General features: G+C 42.8%; 1 protein-coding gene across 4 annotated transcripts; it reads right to left on the bottom strand.

The window, feature by feature from the left end:
• Window positions 1-4,605: 4,605 nt before the first annotated feature.
• zc3h4 (zinc finger CCCH-type containing 4) lies at window positions 4,606-18,646 on the bottom strand. Of its 4 annotated transcripts, none has more exons than XM_035154190.2 (14): window positions 18,336-18,646; window positions 13,670-13,982; window positions 13,426-13,533; window positions 13,038-13,239; window positions 12,399-12,589; window positions 11,822-11,966; window positions 11,575-11,705; window positions 11,370-11,483; window positions 10,911-11,022; window positions 10,635-10,744; window positions 9,779-10,239; window positions 9,237-9,559; window positions 8,875-9,120; window positions 4,606-8,609 (listed from the first exon to the last, which is right to left on the bottom strand). In XM_035154190.2, exons 1-14 carry the CDS (start codon window positions 18,413-18,415, stop codon window positions 6,913-6,915), a joined length of 4,233 nt encoding a protein of 1,410 aa, XP_035010081.2. In that variant the 5' UTR covers window positions 18,416-18,646; the 3' UTR covers window positions 4,606-6,912. The 4 variants fall into 4 exon arrangements, with proteins under 4 accessions (XP_035010081.2, XP_035010082.2, XP_035010083.2 ...); XM_035154191.2 differs by having other exon boundaries at window positions 11,834-11,966; XM_035154192.2 differs by having other exon boundaries at window positions 11,822-11,930.

Raw genomic sequence — 18,646 nt, 5'->3', positions numbered from 1 at the left:
AGAGCTGTTAGAATGAACCATAACCAAAGCTGTGGGCTTGAAAACCAAACCAGTGAGTTAAAGACTCTATAAAGCTCTGAGGAGCTGGTGTGAACTACAGAGTCAGAGAACAACTCTCCAAGTTATAGTATCAGCAGAAGGAAGCGTCACAACAGACATAACTAACAACAGAGCAGAGTTTTTGTTACTAGACTGTAAATAAAGATGTAAACGTCCCTTCCACTAACATGGAAGAGGCAGGGTTTATGACATATTCTGGAGCCAGTCACCAGGGGGCGATCAAGACAGATCGGCTTCACTTTTGGGAGCCATGTTGTCCATCTACATGGTTCTCATCATTAGTTAGTGAGCTAACCTCAAAGACAGAGCACACTAATAAAACTGACATGATGAAATATCAGGAAACAAAAAGGCTTTGTGCTGTCATCACTAGACTGTGTGTATTTTAGTGTTAAATTACACTAGATGCTGGTTTAAAGGGAAAAGACTGATCTGAGATGATACTTACTGTGAATGAAATTAGCCCTGGCTCACAAGCACAAGCACACACACACACACGCAGTCATTCATGTGACGTCACAAATACTCAATTGTATAAAGTAGATCTATGGGAATACACACGCACACACATGCAGCCATACTGTACATGTGATGTCACAAGTACTCAATTGTATGCAGTAGATCTGAACGAACACACACACACACACACACACACACACACACACACACACACACAGTCACTTCCAGCATGTGGATGCCACAAAGGCCCCTTTCACATGTTGAGCAGATAAATACCAACACAGTGAGATAAGTTTGTTCATCTCAACCTCAGACTGCCGATCTATTCATCAGGAACTCGGCGGCTGAAGGTCGAGGTGAACATTGTCCGTTTCTCTATCAGCGTCTCATGCAGTGAGAAAAAAATCATTTGTTCCAGTGTCGTGGGAGGTTCTGTGAAACTATGACATGACGCCCCGAGTTAGTCAAACTGAATATTCCACATACTCTCACAGAATGGATTTTATGTAGTGTGAAGAGACAGCTGGGTGGATATTGAACAGTAGAAGAAGGCAGAACAAGTAGCAGCTCAAGATCAGATCCGTAGAATCGAGAGTAAAAATCACTTTAAAGCAGAAAGTGGAGCCGCAGCAGAGAATTGACTGATATGTTGTAGATTTGTGCTCCATGAATAAGCTGCTTTTTTAGGTGCCGATCAGAAATATCAATCACTAATGCATCTGTTAAACTCAAGTTAAATATTTGTCATGATTTGCATGGTCGAATTTAAAAAGTCTTCTTTTCCCCTGAAGAGAACAGCTGATGACCCTGAGGTGTTTTGCAGACAGACGGAGGTTTTGTTATCACACAGTCATGAATCACTCCAGAGAAAGAAGACATGAAAACAAAATGTTTACAGGGAGAGAATTCCAATACCATTGAGACTGTAACAGCACAGGTTGAATACATTAAAATCCTTTGTTGCATCCAACTGGAGAAGTTTGCTGAAGGCTGCAACTGAAATAATAGTCCTGATTTTACTTCAGGTTTTCTGACCATAACCAGTCAGATCACAGTTCCACAAACAAATATCAGCGTGAGTGCTGTTTATTCTTTATTAACACCCCCAAGTTAAGAAGACTGTTGTAAAATCTATTGTAGGAATGACACTCATATCATTAGATAAGTTAAAGGTTTGATTTGGAAAATGAAGATAAAAGAAGATTCCATTTAGTTTAAATAATTGTAGAGTTTGGGTTATAGAAATCATTTTGTGTAACTGGATTAATCCCAAAGTTCTACCCAAACAAACGTTTATTGATTTCAGAATCAATTTTGTGCCTTTTTTTGGTTGTGTAAGTTTGTCTCGAATGCTTACTATGTTTTTGTATGTTTGTTTTCATCAGCTCAGTCCAACTGACAGTTTCATCATAAATATCTAAGGATTAATTTCCTCCTCCAAGGGGGGGGGGGGGTGTTTTCAGCTCTGTCTGTTTGTTGGTTTGTTAGTTTTTAAGGGAAGAACCCATTTAGTTTTGGTGCAGATCCGTGTGCATGAATTTGGTGAAGATACAAATAAAAGTGTGTATCTAGTGAATTGGAATGTGGTCTCATATGATGACTGTTGGGCCTTGGTGGAGGTCAATCAGTCAGATATGCCCATAGTTCAGAAACTAATTTGGTTATTTGACTCAGAAGTGGACATTTGAGGTCACCCCCCCCCCCCCAGTGACATGAACAAACGTCCTCCTGATAGAACAACAAGTCATAACACGGTGATGTACGTGAAGTTGTATCTGTTAAAATGTCAGCTCCAGGACATACAGTTCCTCCTCGTCGCCTTAAAAGGAAGATAAAACTGATTATAGAGCTGAGACAGGCAGAACTCTGTGATATCGTGCAGCACAAACGCAACATCAGGTGTATTTTTGACCTACGAGTGGATTTTACCACAAAGCAGTTTAATGCTCGACTATCTCCCAACAGAAAAAGACAATAAGGGAATCAGAGGAAGGAATTTAACAGACACTGTTATCTGGAGATGTTAGAACAAGCTACACTCGGACAGACACACTGAAGGGTGTGGACACCGGGGAATGAAAACTATCACAGGAAAAGAATGTGTGCTTCACTTTTTTGATGCCGGTGACAAACTGAGCTGTTTAATGCCATTTAATTTGTTTTTGAGTAAAGAAGGTATTAAATAAGTAGAATAAATGCCCATTAATCATTTAACCCCGGTGTCCTCCGCTCTGTTTAGTGCAGCATGTGGGCATATCTAAGTATTATGACATTTATAAAGCAGAGATTCCCTGGACTCAAACAAGCAGAGAGACAAAACACATCGTTTGAATGGAGACTGAGGTTCAGCCCAGTCATCAACACTGGCATTCACATACACAGCGCCCCCACACGTGCAAGAGCAGTACTGCAGCCAACAGGCCGTCAATCTCCAAATCCAATCCAAACCCTTCCCCTAAGAGGATCAGATCTTCTATATATACACTTACCACAGGGAGCTTCCTGAACAGGGAGGTAAGCAGATTACTGATAAAAGATACGGTGAACACACAACTTGTTAGTGTTTCAGGGAACTCCCGGAAAAAAACAGAGGTGAAACGCTGAACAGGCCCAGTAAGAGTTCTAAACCACTGCACCACATCATCATGTGATCACGTGTATATGATGTGCGTTTATACATATATCCGTGTTTTTAATTATTTCAATATGACTTTTATTTATGACATTTATTTTAGGCAAAAACACTCAAGAATACATTATGAAGAAAAATCTGCTCAAAGTTACAATGAAAACAAATTCAACATCACTTATGTATATTATGATTTGGCATTATACAAATAAAATTGAAACAGTTTAATGTGTTACACTTGTTTAATTTGCTTATGTAAAGAATCCTGAAGTCTGGCTCCGTTGTTTGGCAATCACAGTGAAGCTGTTGCTCATGTGACACACATGGTTGCACGGTTCAGGAATCCACCTGGCTCCGAGACGTCTGTGAGACAGAAAATGATTCATACAAAACCCCAGCCTGCCGATCAGCTCACCTCAGCTTGTGTCACTCTACAGATCACCTGACAAATCACACATTTGAGTCTCTACACTAAATGTATATGCATGAGCACCCAACAAATTCTACCTTCAACAGGTTTTAGTGTGTTTCACGTTACTGTGGTGGTTCGTCAATTAGTCAACATCAGTTCATGTTGAGTTGAGGTTTGGAAAATTCTAAATGAGCGTAGGTTGTGACTTGTAAAAGAGGGACAACATGCAGCAAGATAAGTGTACCCAACAAACTGGCAGCTCACCGTGTGTGTGTGTGTGTGCGTGTGTGTGTGTCTGTGATAGGAAACCTTTGAGGTACTGGAGGAATGATGTGTCTTCCTGGAGCCAGTGTTGCAGGATGGGAGGGGAACAGGAAGTGACTCACTGCAGGATCGAAGTGAACAAGGAAACAGGCTGTGTGCTGCTGGGGTGCTGATCCAAATCCACCGAGGCAGAGCCAAGAGCCGCGCAGCTTCAATCACTGCCGTCCTAAAGATAGAAAGGGACAATGACGGAAAGGGTGACTCGCCTTCGTGTGAAAAATAAAGGGATTTTAGGATTCTGGGTCAAAGGGCGTTTTTAAATAATTCTTCATTTAACAGGGAAGCAGACAGACAGGGCAAAAGAACAAAGAACAACAAAGGTCATTTCAGTGACCACAGCCTGAACCTTCCTGATTTACGAAACCCCACCCGTCTGGTTCTCCAAGCAGCTGAAAATCATAGCTGAAAATAAGCATTTGAGGTTTCTTTGCAAGTCTTGTCTTCAGAAAACTAATTAATTTTATTTTAGCCATTAAGATGACATGTATTTACATCATTAACGGGTCCTAAAAGAAAAACATGAAATTAACTTGATTCATAGCCACACTAACATCAACTGTAAATAAAGATGGACGACATGACAGCTCCATAAGTGAAGCCAAGTGTCTCAGTCACTCCAGGTCATAAACCAAGTTCCTTAAAGGTTTATCAATCTTTCAAATCATGTCAGAAATAAACTGCTCAAATGAAACTGAGGCAAAGAAAATGGCTGAACGCATAATTATAACTGGTTGATCATGTATCAACTTTATTTAAATACTTTGACAACCTCACCTACAGTGTACAGTTAGAAAACTCCACTCCTCCAAAGACAGGATACTGGTCAAATTTACATTGCAAGAAAAAAAGAACATGAAATTTACAAAACAACAAAGCAATAAAATATCAAATCAACGATAACTTTCACACTTGTTATACACTCAGCCGCCTAAGAGGCTTCCTGATGAGCCGGGGAGGAAAGAGCCAATAGTGAATATTTTGTTAGTTTGAGTCAAAACCAAATAAAAAAAAAATCCTCCTCTCTTCACACTGTGGCAGGTTGCCTGCATCCCACTGAGGTGAGTGGTACTTTCATTATCCTGACATATAAAACGATTCAGTTCAAAAACGACAAGTGAGGAAGTATATTTACCAGAGTATAAAAAAAATAAATTAAAATGATCAACATTTATACACAAGACAGTCGACGACGATCCCGACAGCTGTTGCACAATCTTTTCCTTCAAGAAGTCAAAATCTTCTTACTGCTCCGCTATAGTGTGACTTTTTGATTTTCAGACAAGCCCGACGATGAAATCTGTGACTCATCAGGCAAAAAAATGTAACTTAACCTCACCCTGATTCAGATGCTGCACTCTCGTCTGACTTAAACGGTTTATGGTATAAGGCAGAAACTAGTCAGGGAAGTTCAGGAGTTAAGATTAAATCACTCATCCTAACTTTGAACATTTCCACCATGAAGCGTGCACTTCTACTGTAAGTCTGAGAGAAAACATGTTGAGTTGTGTTAACTGTTCAGACCGACAGAAGAGCGAGCACCTGCAGATGAATGCAAGATTCATGCATTCATTGGATTTTAGGTCCAAGTCTAGTTTGTGATTGTCACATTGTCACTAACCACTGGAGCCAATAGCTTGTAAATTGACGCTGAAATGCTGCAATTTTTTTCCCAACCCTTCAGAAATGTGCAGCACGCCCTGTGGGATTTCTTTCCATCATTAACAACGAAAAGTTAAAACTAAATGATTTTAGAATTAGCGAATCAAAGTGTCCTATTCTGATCAAGGTGAAAACACATCAAGGCTCTGTTATTACAGGTGGAGCCTTTGGACGACATTATCTTTTCAGCAAAGAGGAAAAATAAAGCAGAAAATTGTTTAATGTCCCTACAACGTCACTGAAGACTTGGCTAACCATCAGCCAGCAAAGATGGGGAGGTACAGGATGATGTGTACGTCTGAAGTCTGAGAAGCTAAACCTTATGTCCATGTCCGCTACCTTAAAGCCACAGAAGCTTATACCTATGAACTGCATACTCTTCGATTTCACTAATTAAATAGGAAAAGTAAATGAAGGTGGAGGGAACGGACAACAGTGGTGTAGTGGGGTAGAGAGGCAGTGCTGAAAGGTCACAGGTCACTTCCTTTAAACACCAAAGTTGCTTGTTTTGGGGCAAGAGCTAAATACCTGATATGAAACCGTGTATGAACAGCTGGAGGAGATACAGACATTAAAAATATTAATACAACCCTCAGAGGACATAAACCGACAGTGCAAAGAAGTAGAAAAATAAATACTAAAAAAAAAAAATCAAGCAGAATATAGATTTAAGTTTAAGTACTTAGTAGCGAGCGTTTCTGCAGAAAATGTGACATGGTGAATCAAACTGACAAAATATAAGCTTGCGTTTGACAACAGTTTCTAAAAGGAATAAAGAGGACAGTAAATGCAAAGGCAGTGATGTAGCGAACAATATGTGTCAGCAACAGGACTTGAGGAGTTGCCTCAGTGCTGTTTTTAATAACAACAAAACTAAATCTGAGAAGCAAACTGCCAGGAGCACTGCCAACTTCAACTGCCAACTTCAACTGCCCAATATACAGACAAGTATATCAAACAGTTCATAGATTAGAAGATTTGCAAAAAATGAAGCTGAAGAATTGAAATGGAAAGGGAATAATGAAATGAGATATAAATGTGTATTTGCTGCTGTCTGAATAACTATTTTCATTAAGCATTGAGATGAATACATTTATTTATACATCAATAACTTTGTTTAAAATAGAGATTTAGAGATTCACTTTTAAACCCCTCCCAAGAGTCTTTTATAGAATCTGAATCTGCGCTGTGATAAAGCATTTCTGTGTGTACACGATGAACAACATCAGTTTGTTCAACATTTGTCTCAACCAGTCTTACAGGCAGATGCCTCAGTGCGCTTCTCTCTTCTTTTCACTAATCTGCTCAGTGTCCAAAATGTTAAAAGAGGCCAACCACGTGATGCTTTTATGGTTCCAGGGTCAAAAGGTCACTGGCAGAACGGTGAGGCTGTGGGGTCAAAGCCTTTGAAAACGTCTTTCAGTGAGGCGTTTTCCTTGTCTATGGCCGCTTGGTCGGGCTGCGCCGGGCTGTTACCTCCGAAAGGGCTACCAGTCCCACCACCAGGCTTGGTTGCCTGTTTCAATCCGCCAAAGAGAGAGGACACTGGTAGGTTGTGGACGCCTGCAGGCCCCTGGTCTGCAGCAGCTCCAGGAGCACCCTGACCTCCGGTTGCAGCAGCACCGGCTGCAGTGGGCGCTCCCTGGGACGTGGAGTTAGGCGATGGTGCAGGCTTTGGCCGGGGCCTATTATAACTATTGTATCTATCTGTCCCTTGTTCTCCACTTTTCTCTGGCTCTGGTTGGTCCAACGCAGACTTCCGAACAAAAAGGGGCTCCTTGGACTTGGGTTTAGCCGTTGTGGTGTCACTGAGTTTGGAATCTGTGTTGGTTGAGTTGGGAGAGTTGTTAGAGCCACTGCTAGTACCAGGGCTGGCTGGTTTGTTAGTCCTTGGGTCATACAGACTGATGTTGCTCAGCACATTGGCTCCCCCTGCTGCCCCAGCCCCCACACCGCGCCCTGCCCCACCTGAAGAAAGCAGCCTGGGATCATAGGGGGCAGTGGTAGGGGGAGGTGAGCTAGATGTTGTTGCTGGAGTTGTAGATGAGACAGGAGCTGGTGTGGGTTCTGGAGGCTGCTTCAGTGCTGACTTCTGGGGCTGCAGGCGCGGGTCTGACAGGGCCTTACGAGCCACACGGGGGTCAGCAGGCTTCTCAGGAGGCGCAAGAGGCATGGTGGGAGCTGGACTCAGCATTGACATCGGGGCAGAAGAGGTGGGTAAGAGAGGAGGGGAGGAGTTCTGCGATGGGCTGGAGTTGACCGTTTTCAAGATGCGAGACAGGAGCTCAAAGTCTGGGATGGAGGAGCCGGAGGAGGAGGAAGCAGGTGGGTCCGAGGAGGGAGGAGACTGTACAGGAGGAGGCTGTGAGTGAGGAAGCGATGTGTGGAGTTGCTGCTGAGCACGGGACAGACGGGGGTCCAGAGAGGACACAGGAGGGATGCCTGGTGGAAGAGGCAGGAGGTCCTGCTTGGGGATAGGGATTGGAAGGAGATCTTCAGGTGACCAAGTGATGGTTTTAGAAAAAGCTGGCATGTGGAGAACAATATCCTTCTTGATGTGGCTGAACTGCTGTAGTTGAGAGCGCGGATCCCTTAGAGCCATACCCATGAGTGGGTCCAGAGGAATCGGTACTGGCTTGTCCCGTAGAACCCGCTCTGTCTCCTCCTCTTCCACTGCTGGGGTCGTAAGTGGGGGGGGCTTGTAGACCAGAGGAGGCTCTTGTTTAGTGGTTGGTGGTGAGTGGGATGTGGATCCAGTTGAGGCAGCAGCAGTCAGTCGAGCTAACCTGGGGTCTGCAGGCGGCCCGGCGGCAGATGGAGGGGGCACGGAGTGGGAGGAGTCAGAGGAAGAATCTGCATTACGCGCCAGGCGTGGGTCCCGGAACAAGCGGGGGTCTGCTGGGCGAGCCGGAGGGTGGGCAGGGGAGGTCTTCTGCAGGCGGGGGTCACTCGGGGGGCCTTCAGATTTTTGAGGAGCCTGGGTCTGCTGACGGAGTGTCTTCAAGATTGAGGTCACGCTACTACCGCCATCCTCATCCTCACTGGAGTACCAGTTCCCTGAATCACCTAGAAAGGGATGACAGACATGTTTGTATTGGTGTTAACTGTGAGAGTCTGAAACAAAATAACACTTTACAGCAGATACTACTGATTAACATTGAAAAAATCTTTAAAGATTAAATACAGGGTCTTACCCATGAAAGACAGATTACTATTATTATTATGATAAAGTAAAATCTTAAGAGAAATCACAAAAGCATTAAGGGGAAAGATGACAACTCAGATAACAGATATATTTTACACAGAGGTGGAGCAGATGATTTTCCTCTACCTTCAGCGTCTCTACTCTTCTCTGCTCCTCCCTCTGCCATTCTGCGGGCTCGTTCCTCTTCTTCCTGCTGCTTCTGTTGGATCCTCATAAACAGGACACGTTGTGCTGGAGGCAGGAAGTCAGGAACAGAAATCCCTCCCTGATTGGCTGACGTTCCATTAGCGGAGCCATCTTGACCACCTGACTGGTTACCAAATGTCCCTCCTCCTCTCTCGTCCATGCCGGAGAAACCCTGAAAGTTGTCACCTGAGAAGGAACAGCGATTGTATTAAATAGTAGAAAAAAAGTATCTTTGCTGCCATCACCTGAAAAATATTCAATAACATTCAAAATAATTACTCTTAAAGTAATTAATTACACACCTTCTTGGATCACTCCCTCCATTGGCCTACCCTCCTGCTGATTGAGGAAGTTATGGTAGTAGTTTCCTCCACCCTGAGGCGGACCTGGGGGCATAGGACCGCCGAATGGAGGACCGTCACCAGATGGAAATCCTCCCATCATGGGCGGTCCACCGGGGCCCATGTTGGGGGGCCCTTGGTTCATCCCGAGGTTGGGGCCCATGTTCTGCATGTCAGGGGACATCATGCCTGGAGGGGCAGGAAAGCAGATTGGGCTGGTACCAGGGGCCCCTTGAGGTCCAGGTGTTGTGGTCTGACCCTGGCTGCCACTGGGAGTCTGGCTCCTGATATAAGAGGGAGAACTTGGAATCAGGAATAATTACATTTGTTTATTTTCCACAGCTGAATGAACAGTTACTGGGTCTGATAGGGTTGTAATCTGCAGAAATTGTATGTGGGTCCATGTCCTGTCTGTCTAGTCAGGGTCTAGAATTACAAACAATACCCTTGAATAAAGGTTAGTACTACAACAGTTTATAAATGTTTAGTTTTTGATCTCTTACCTGACAGCCAGTTTATGAGCCAGCTGTCCCGTCGGCTGAACTTTAATCTCGAACAATGAGGGGATTTTCTTCCCTCCACCACCTCCCCCTCCAGAACAGGGAGGTGGGGGGCCCATGTGGGGCGGAGGGATGTTAGGATTCATGGGCATGCCCTGGAAAGGATTTCCATCAGGGCAAAGGACAGGGGGACCAGCACAGGGATTGGGCATAGGGACAGGCCCTTGTCCCGGTACTGGTCCTGGGGGTCCTTGGTTAGGTCCAGGAAGACCCCCAAAGTCTCCGGGTGGTGGCCCAGAAAAATCCCCAGGCCCTGTGTTTGAGTCTATAGGAACAGGCCGAGGAGGTGTGGGGAGGAGGCCCACTCCAGGAGGGGGTTTGGGGAGAGGATTGATTCCCTGCTTCTTGAGTTCCTCCACCTCCTTCTCGTCCTCAGCTCCTGCCTCGGCATCCTCGGCCAGCATCTGGAAAAGAACGTCACAAAGAATCCACTGATATATGTTTCTGAACTGTTTCTAAAGGTATTTAAGAAAAAGTATTTATGAAAACACACAAGGTTTCTGCTTAAGAAATAACTTTGTAAATTGTATAAACACAAAAGCTGTATTCATTGTACTTTAGACCACTGAATAACTTGAACAAATAAACTTTATAAACTAAATAAACTAAATTTCAAAGAGCACAGAAAATGGCAAAACAAATAACCTGCGGGGTTAGAGGGTCCTATATTGTTTGGGTTTAATTAAAATATCTTTTGTATTATTTTTACAGTTGAGGATCTAGATAAAGTCAAGAAACCAAGGCATGTTATACGACGTGTTTTGGGTATGTGCCTTAACGATAAGGCCTTAGATCTTACCTTATTAAGCAGCTCCTGAGTGTCGTCACTGAGGGCATCATGTGAAAACATACACTCGTCGCCATTGACACAGTTACCTGTGGTGTGGAACAGCTTACAGGGGAATTCACGTAGGATGGGAGTCAAGGAGAAATACTTTCAAAAATATTCTGCCAAACATATCAGGCTTTCAATTAAGTCAAATCTATTCAGAAACATTTTCCTTTGACAGAACTCACAAGCACTCAACAATGTACCAAGACTCCCTTGTGCTAATAGTCTCTCTGTGAAGGATATCATGCATGTAAGGGCAGTGGTCAGCTCGAGCACAGAATCCAGTAATGTAGAACTTGCACAGCTCCTTCTTCTTCGGCAGTTCTATGTCATGGCTGAAGTTGCAGTGGTCCCCCTGATGGTTCAAAAAAGGACATAATTAAATCTGTTTGTCCGGGGGCCAAAATTTGAAGACACACCTAGAGACCAGAAGGTTCAAATAAACAAACAAACAATATTTCAGATATTTTGCCCATTATTAAATATATTATGGTGTTCCAAGGGTTACTGATGGTAACAACATCATCAATATAGTTTATCAGCATTGCACAGCCCGAGGATCTGAGGCTTCAGGTATGAAAATAACAGAAATGTAGTAAGAACATGATAAATATAAGTTGCCACCAAACTGAAATCACAACATATGATTCTATCAACGTACAACTTTCTGAGTCAAAATAGCAAACATGAATGTGATCTTACCCAGGTGCATCTCCCCTCAATGTAGTACTTGCAGATGGCCTTTCCTTTCTTATCCTGGTGTTTGTCATTCAGATTCCTCCGTCCTAATCCAGGACCATCACCTCCACATCCATCCTAAAAATATACAAACCAACAATTACATGCCATCTGTTTCTGATTCGATATCCAGTCAATTTGGGCTGAATAACAACTATAGAAACCTTACCCCATTGTCCATGTCGTTGTCGTCATCATTCCCCATGTCACCTCTCCCTCTCCCTCTGTTTCGACCTTTTCCTCCTCTGATCATTCCCCGTCCTCCTTTACCCCTGCCTCGCCCACGGCCTCCTTTACCTCCTGGTGCAGAAAGTAGAGAGGAGAAATTTAACACTGGCAGACACAGGTTTGTAAGACACCCTGTGCATCATTATTACAGCCGGAGAAGCTGGATGAAAAACAACACACACAAATACCTGGAAACCCACCTCTGCCTCTGTCTTTGGACTTCTTGTACGGATTGAATTCTTTTGAGTAGTCATCATAGTCTTCATCCCCCATGTTGTCATAATCATCTTCTCCATACTGCGAGGACAGTTGAAAGGTGCCACTGGTTTGATTCTTGATATAAAGCAATTTATTTTGTAAATTACAAATGTCATTTAAGCAAGACTTAAGGTTCTGTGAAATTGCGGTAGCTGGTATATAAAGTTGGTAAAAAACTGTTTAGATCGATCCTTTGCCTAAAGTAAAAAGTGGTTTGGTTTGTTTTGGGAAACTAGAACACAGAAATACTAAGAGACACCCAAACTATTTGACCTATGAATCCATTAATAGGACAATTTTTACTTTTCTTATAATGACCACCAGCAGGATTTTGTCTGTGCTAAAGAGTGAGTGCTGGTATTTGTTTACTTCTGATTACATGTGAAATATATTTTAACAACTGTGTAAATATATATATAATACAGAAAACAAAACAAAGCAACAACTTGTTCCCAGAATTGTGACCAAAGTAAATAAACATGAGTCATTCTGAGTTCAAAACCTCACCTCCATCTCTTCTCCATAGCCATCTCCTTCATCATTGTCTCCTCCCATCTTTACACCTCGTCCTCCTCCTCCACCACCTCCACCTCCTCCTCTTCCTCTGCTGCCGCCGCCGCCGCCGCCTCCTCCTCTACCCCTCCTTCCTCCCCTCATTCCTCCACGGCCTCTCAGGCCTCTCATACGACCTCTGCCCCCTGCAGAGACACGCAGACAAAGAGAAATGAAACGAGAGTGAGCTACAGAGTCAAAAGAGACTGTCAGTAATGTATCTATGGAATTTGGATTGAAAGTTTTAACAAATAAGCTCCTTGTCTAACAACAACAGATCAGAATTAAAGATAAAAGCAAGCATGTGGTGATGACTACATTACTACGCTTTTGTCCCATAGTGGCACAAACCTTGTTTACTTTCCTGAAGGTCAATGAAAGCCTAGTAACCTTTTCTTAAAAATATTAAATACTTCTATGGTGTCGTCTAAGGTCTGAAGTATTCTAGTTTTATCAGTTGTATTCAGTGTCAATGAGTAATGAATCGAATCTCATTTGAGCAAATGACCAACATATTTAGCATTGAGCTTAATCTGTGGCACAACAGGTCTAATATTAAATTCCAAAAGCTTAACCAGACAATCATGGACCCACCTCGTCCGCGACCACCTCCTCCCTCCTTAGCCTTGCGGTACTGGTTGAGTTCCTTCGTGAAGTCGTCATAGTCTTCTTCCCCTATTTCCTCTTCTTCCTCTCCCTCATAGTTCTCTTCTTCATATTCCTCGTAGCCTCCGTAGGTCGGCTTTTCCATCTTCATGTAGCTCCCCTTCTTTGAGCCACTGTAGCCTCCATGAGTCTTAAGAAAGTTATACATATTAGGTGATTTTACTTTCCACAAAAATAATAATTGAATATTGACAAATCAAGACTGTTGAAATACTTTTCTGTCTGATGTAGACCTTTGGAATACTCCGTTATTGGATTTAGATAAAATTGGCAGGATTTGAATGTTAGTATGGACAATGCTTGCCCTTTGACTTACAGGAGGGGGGTACTGAGGACTGTACTCTCTGTACTTCCTCTTCTCACTGGGACTGTAGTCTGAGTCCTCACTGAGGTCTGAGTGGTCATCATCAGAGGATGCATGACGCTGAAAGACAGAGAGCCAACCGCAGAGATATTGAGAGAATGTAAGCGACACAAAGGTTCATATTTCTTAGATAAGACAAGTACAATGCGGAAAACTGGATTGGGATATTTTTTCGTTCAGTGGTTTGAGTTCTCACTTTGTGTTTGGATTTGCGCTTCTTCTTAGCCCTCCTCTTCTCCCTTTCTCGCTCCCTCTCTTTCTTCCTCTTCCTCTTGCGACGGTGCGATCGCTCTTCGTCAGATTCGCTACTGGCGTGGCGCTCCTTACTTTGCCGAGGCTTCTCCACAGCCCCTTCCCCTCCTGCCTCACCTCCTCCACCTGCTTCATCACCCCCATCTCCGCCGCCTCCTCCTCCTGCTGCTGCAGGTGCACCTCCACCTATATCCTCCACCTCAACTTCTCCCCCATCATCTTCCAGCTCACCTTCCTCCAGTTCTCCATCCTCTGGCCTGCATATGAAAAGAACATGGAGGGATATTATACATCTCATCTTCTCGGTGTGGCCGACTCTAGCAGCCTGCTCTGAAGTTTTAGGACATCATTATGTAGTAAATGTAAAACATGAAAGAAACCAGGAAGAAATAAAATCAACATTTTGTGATTTGTTTTCAGAGGTCGTGGATAAAAAGGTAGGAAAACGAGCACAGAGGGTTGGTAGAGATCGCAAAAAATCATCATCATCAAGTCTACTGTCTATTGCTGAATAATTTACCAGCATTTCAAACGCAGGTTTTGTGAGTGAATCAAGAGTTTATTAATGTTTAAATAAGTTTTCAAAAGATGAATCAAGAAACAGCTTAACATTTAATAGCGAGCTGGTTCACTGAGGTATAATACACATATAATGCATCACACAGGTTGGAAATATTATAACAGCAAGACAAATAACGTAAAATAATAGCTGATAATGTTAATAGTTAAAAATTGGTTGAAACCTGTGATAAATAATTTATTTCCTTGTGGTACATTTAACTTTCTGTGGACATTTCTGATACTTAACCTTTCTACTGGGATGTGTATTGAAGATACACACTGTTGGGACAGTTGCTGAAGTCACAATAAAGTGCACATAAAATGCAAAATTGTATATTTGTACATCCCTGTGATTCTGCCAGGTGTATTTACTGAATCCGTATTTCTCAGATGTATTTCTGATAAAACTACAGGTAAAAAAAACTTCACAGATGTCAATACTTTACATATGCATCACTTCAAAAGGTGCACATGAAGAATACCTACAGTGAGCCAAGGAATAACACTGACTGCTCGTCATGTATCTCAGGTGAATCCAGAACTTTCTGGATACGCCAAATGTATATTGTTTCGCAATCAAAAACAACCTCAAGTGTGGTGATACTTTAAACTTCAGCCCAGCCTACACACCTGAAAGTCAGCCAAACAAGCTGCCACACAACAAGTCAATACATCCACTGGCAAGTCAAAATACACACATGTGCACGTGCCACTGCTTCATGTTCATTTAATGCAAACTAGAACATTTAAGTTTGTATTTAACACACAACAAATGTGAATATACAACCCATCAAGTGTGGGGCACACACGTACGCACACACAAAAGGTCAATCCCCCAAAATGCCCATGGCTGATTGGATCCCAATTCTATGACACTGCGTGAGGGATGGACAATGAACTACTGATGTCCTTGGGCAGTGGTCAACTGATCCACCCAAGCAGCAGTTTGACCAAACCATGAGATCCTGTTTGATATGAATCACATGACGAAGGCCTACTCCTGCAGCGAGTGGGGGGTGCAGGAAGTTGTTGGTAGGGTTTGGGATGGGGAGGTTTTTAAAAAGCTCCAGGTAACAAAAGTACAGAGTTTTCCAGAACTTTCCAGGATGAAAACTGTACGATTTATGGCACAAGCTAAAACAGGAGTTAACTTTTAGTAAAAATGAAGCCACCAAGTATTAATCACTCCGTATTTAGGTCCTGGCTTCTGCCCCAAGGGACCACACCCAAAGCAGGCTCAAGTCTGAAGAGACTGCAGAAGCCCAGCAGAGAGGCCAGGGTCATGTGAACATGACAGGTGGTTGGTACAGTCAACTGGCTCTGACGCTCAATGTCAGCTGCACTGTACGTGTTCACTGCACGACACCACATCCTCAGCATGCAAGCTTCCTCTGGGGAGAGCAAAGTAATCAGCCTTAATAACCTGTGTTCAGCAACTGAGCAACACACTTTTACAGAGATCAATTCAGAGAGAAGTAACCAGTGCATTTAGAAATGAGCTCATTTCATTACTGGAACAAATCAATGAAAACTGATGCTAAGTAAACAACTTCAAGACTTCAAGTCAAATCATCATTAAAAGCACTTAAAAATGTATTTGTCTTTATCTAGAAGTACAACATGCACCATCAGGGACATGCTTCAAGAAGAAAGTTATCTGGAAAACTTTGCTGAGTAAAAATCACTCAAGCTCAGAACCAAAAGCCAAGTTATCTAGATATTCAGTTTTTTAGAAAAGGCTCATTATTGTTATTATAAAAACTTCAGTTGCTCCATGTATAAAAGTTTTCCGCTGTTTGTTACAGAGCACATTCCAAACAACTAAATTATATTTTGCTCTCAAACAAAAGCCAAAATAACTTTCCCCATTATTTTTAGCATTTTTCTTCTGGGCAAAGTAGGTAAAAAAATACAAATATATACAGATTACACAGTGTTCAATACAACAACCCCAGTGTTTTTCCTTAAAAATTATCTAACACGATTAAATAAGTCTATTAACTTTGTACCTCCTCTAACAGGTTCTATATTCTGCACCAGCAGTCACCTTTGAATCCAAAGACCACAAACTCAGGTGAATCATCTCAACAGTCAAATCACTGCTCGTGATACAAAGCCAGTTTTTTCATTAAGACCTATGGGACACAAGGAATACTCTGCTGACCCTGTGTATCTCATTGCAAAGGGATTTGGTTATATTATGAAAGCTGGTTGTGGTGAATAGGGCGCAGCTTGGATTCACTATGGACAGAAGCTGATGGCCTCTGGCCTGTCGAGATACTGAACACACATCGGCTGCTGCCAACAATGTACCAGTTTAGAGAAAAGATAAAACGCACACTAGCACAGTCTAGAAATCAACAAGTCGGCTCAGTGTAAATGTGACACTTCATAAAGTCCACAGACATAAACCTTTGCTTAACAGACCTGCAGAGAGGAATCATTGTTACCACCTTCATGAGTTTCTGATTATTCATCACATTCAAGACAAGAACCAAAGAACTGCTGAAAACTAAGTGCAACACAGGTCTGTGCAGTATCTGCCATCCATGTACACCATGATAAACAAGTTTCAGTCCATTAACACTCCTCAATACTAGAACATCTCTGAACACACCATACTAACAGACAACTGTGGGAAGATCTGACAGTTCAACAGAGCACACCATCATTCTCATCTTCTACAGACGACTGAATCAAAGGCTTTACCATGCATTATGGTACATTATTAACTTAGTGGAAGAATCCATAGCTTCATCAATTCTGTAAGCAAAAGGGCCACGATTAAAATGGGGAATACTTACTGTGACAGGTTGTCTCCACACTCAAAAAAGTTTTTATCCCTAGCCTTTAAGGGACACTAGTGGGGTCTGTGGGGCGTGGGGGTCAACTGGTTAACACACTGAAACTTTGCCAACTGGGACACTGTGGAAAAAGGGAACTTTGTGTTTGACTTGAAACACACTTCTGGGATGCTTTGCAGACGTTTTGCACTTTTTTGGGGACTTTTGTGGATGTTTGGGACGAGTCAGTGAGGGCACGACTAGAAAAAAAGGGATATATTAGACAAATGAGCAACAAACAACACAAACGCGTCGAGAAGATTATCAAACGAGACTCGCCGCACAATAAAACTGGTTAATCGGCATCTCTACAAAGTCAAATATTCTCAAATTAAGCAACAATTAAGAGTTTAGGGGAAGAAACTCCTTCAATGTAAAAGCATTCAGGAGCGAAATAAGTTTCAATACGAGTATTATTAACGAGTTAAATGTCGGCGAGTACACATTTTAAGTAGGTGGACACCATTGAGCCAAGTTATTTCGCCATAGCGTCACCGTGTACACCGAATGGATTCTAACGTATCGGCTAATTCCCATTACCCAAACTGGTGTGATGCCGTTATACACGCTATATTATTTAGATTATGCATTGAGTGGAAACGCGGATAATTAGCAGATTACCATTCACACAAACCATTAGCCATTAGCTTAGCCACCCTCACTCTCTTGCCAACAGTAGCACTAGCTAACGAGCTAATGTTGCTAAGTTAGCCTAAAGAGTAGGCCCGCGTTAGCAATAAAAACAACCGCTTGTATGCGTCGCACCTGCGGGACTTTCGTTACCGTCCCCGCACAAACAACACGCGTGAACCGACGCTAAATTGAGTCGATGGGTCTTTTTAAATGTGGGCAAGTTTTTCAACCGATGCTTTTTCTAATCGTTGAAGTGAAGAATGGCGGCGGGGTGGTCGGCGGGTTTCACTCGCGTCTTTTTGTCTCTGGTCACGTTGTCTCGAGTCGATTGACCGTGGATTGTGGACACGTAATAAAAAGACGGGGAATAACGTTCTCCCAGTTGCTATGTGGCCTCCCAGTTGGCGTTGTCGTGTCAACATGGCGTTCTTTACCTCTGCACTCGTTTTCCAAGAAAAGGTGGATTTAATCCCTCTGACAGAAAAAAAAGGAAAAAGAAACTCCGGGCTTTTTGTGTAAAAGCACAGGACAAATAAATAATTTCATTTCAATATGATTGTAGAATTACTCGACCTTTCGTCAGTCAGGAGACTGTTGTGTTCGTGGTTGGTAGTTGGGGAGTTTGGATGCACAGTCATGCTTTCCACAGCCATTTCCTCTAGCTACATTGAGGTGCAAAAAATTACAACTCGACACTTGAAATCACTGGCTTATGCGTCACTTCACTAGGATCTACTGGATTTTGATTTCAGGAAGAGTTTCAGTTCATTGTAGGCAAATTCTCTCCACTACAGTTGTCATAGAAATATGATGAAAGTGAGTCCTGACGCTCTCCGTCCTACTGTAGCGATGTGAAATGACGACTGGTGAACGTAAAATGGCCG

Source organism: Hippoglossus stenolepis, chromosome 4, assembly GCF_022539355.2.
Source record: "Hippoglossus stenolepis isolate QCI-W04-F060 chromosome 4, HSTE1.2, whole genome shotgun sequence".
NCBI classification, from domain to species: Eukaryota; Metazoa; Chordata; class Actinopteri; order Pleuronectiformes; family Pleuronectidae; genus Hippoglossus; species Hippoglossus stenolepis.
The sequence above is the reverse complement of the archived record's forward strand: the minus strand, read 5'-3'. Positions and strand labels throughout refer to the sequence as shown.

What these genes read in the sequence shown, in the direction of transcription:
- zc3h4 (XM_035154190.2), bottom strand. Translation starts at nt 18,415, where the DNA reads ATGGCTGTGGAAAGCATGACTGTGCATCCAAACTCCCCAACTACCAAC. An exon ending in GCTATGGAGAAGAGATGGAG is followed by an intron (nt 11,967 to 12,398) that starts GTGAGGTTTTGA and finishes CTTTATATCAAG; the next exon opens with AATCAAACCAGTGGCACCTT. An exon ending in CCACTGCCCTTACATGCATG is followed by an intron (nt 10,745 to 10,910) that starts ATATCCTTCACA and finishes CTCCCATCCTAC; the next exon opens with GTGAATTCCCCTGTAAGCTG.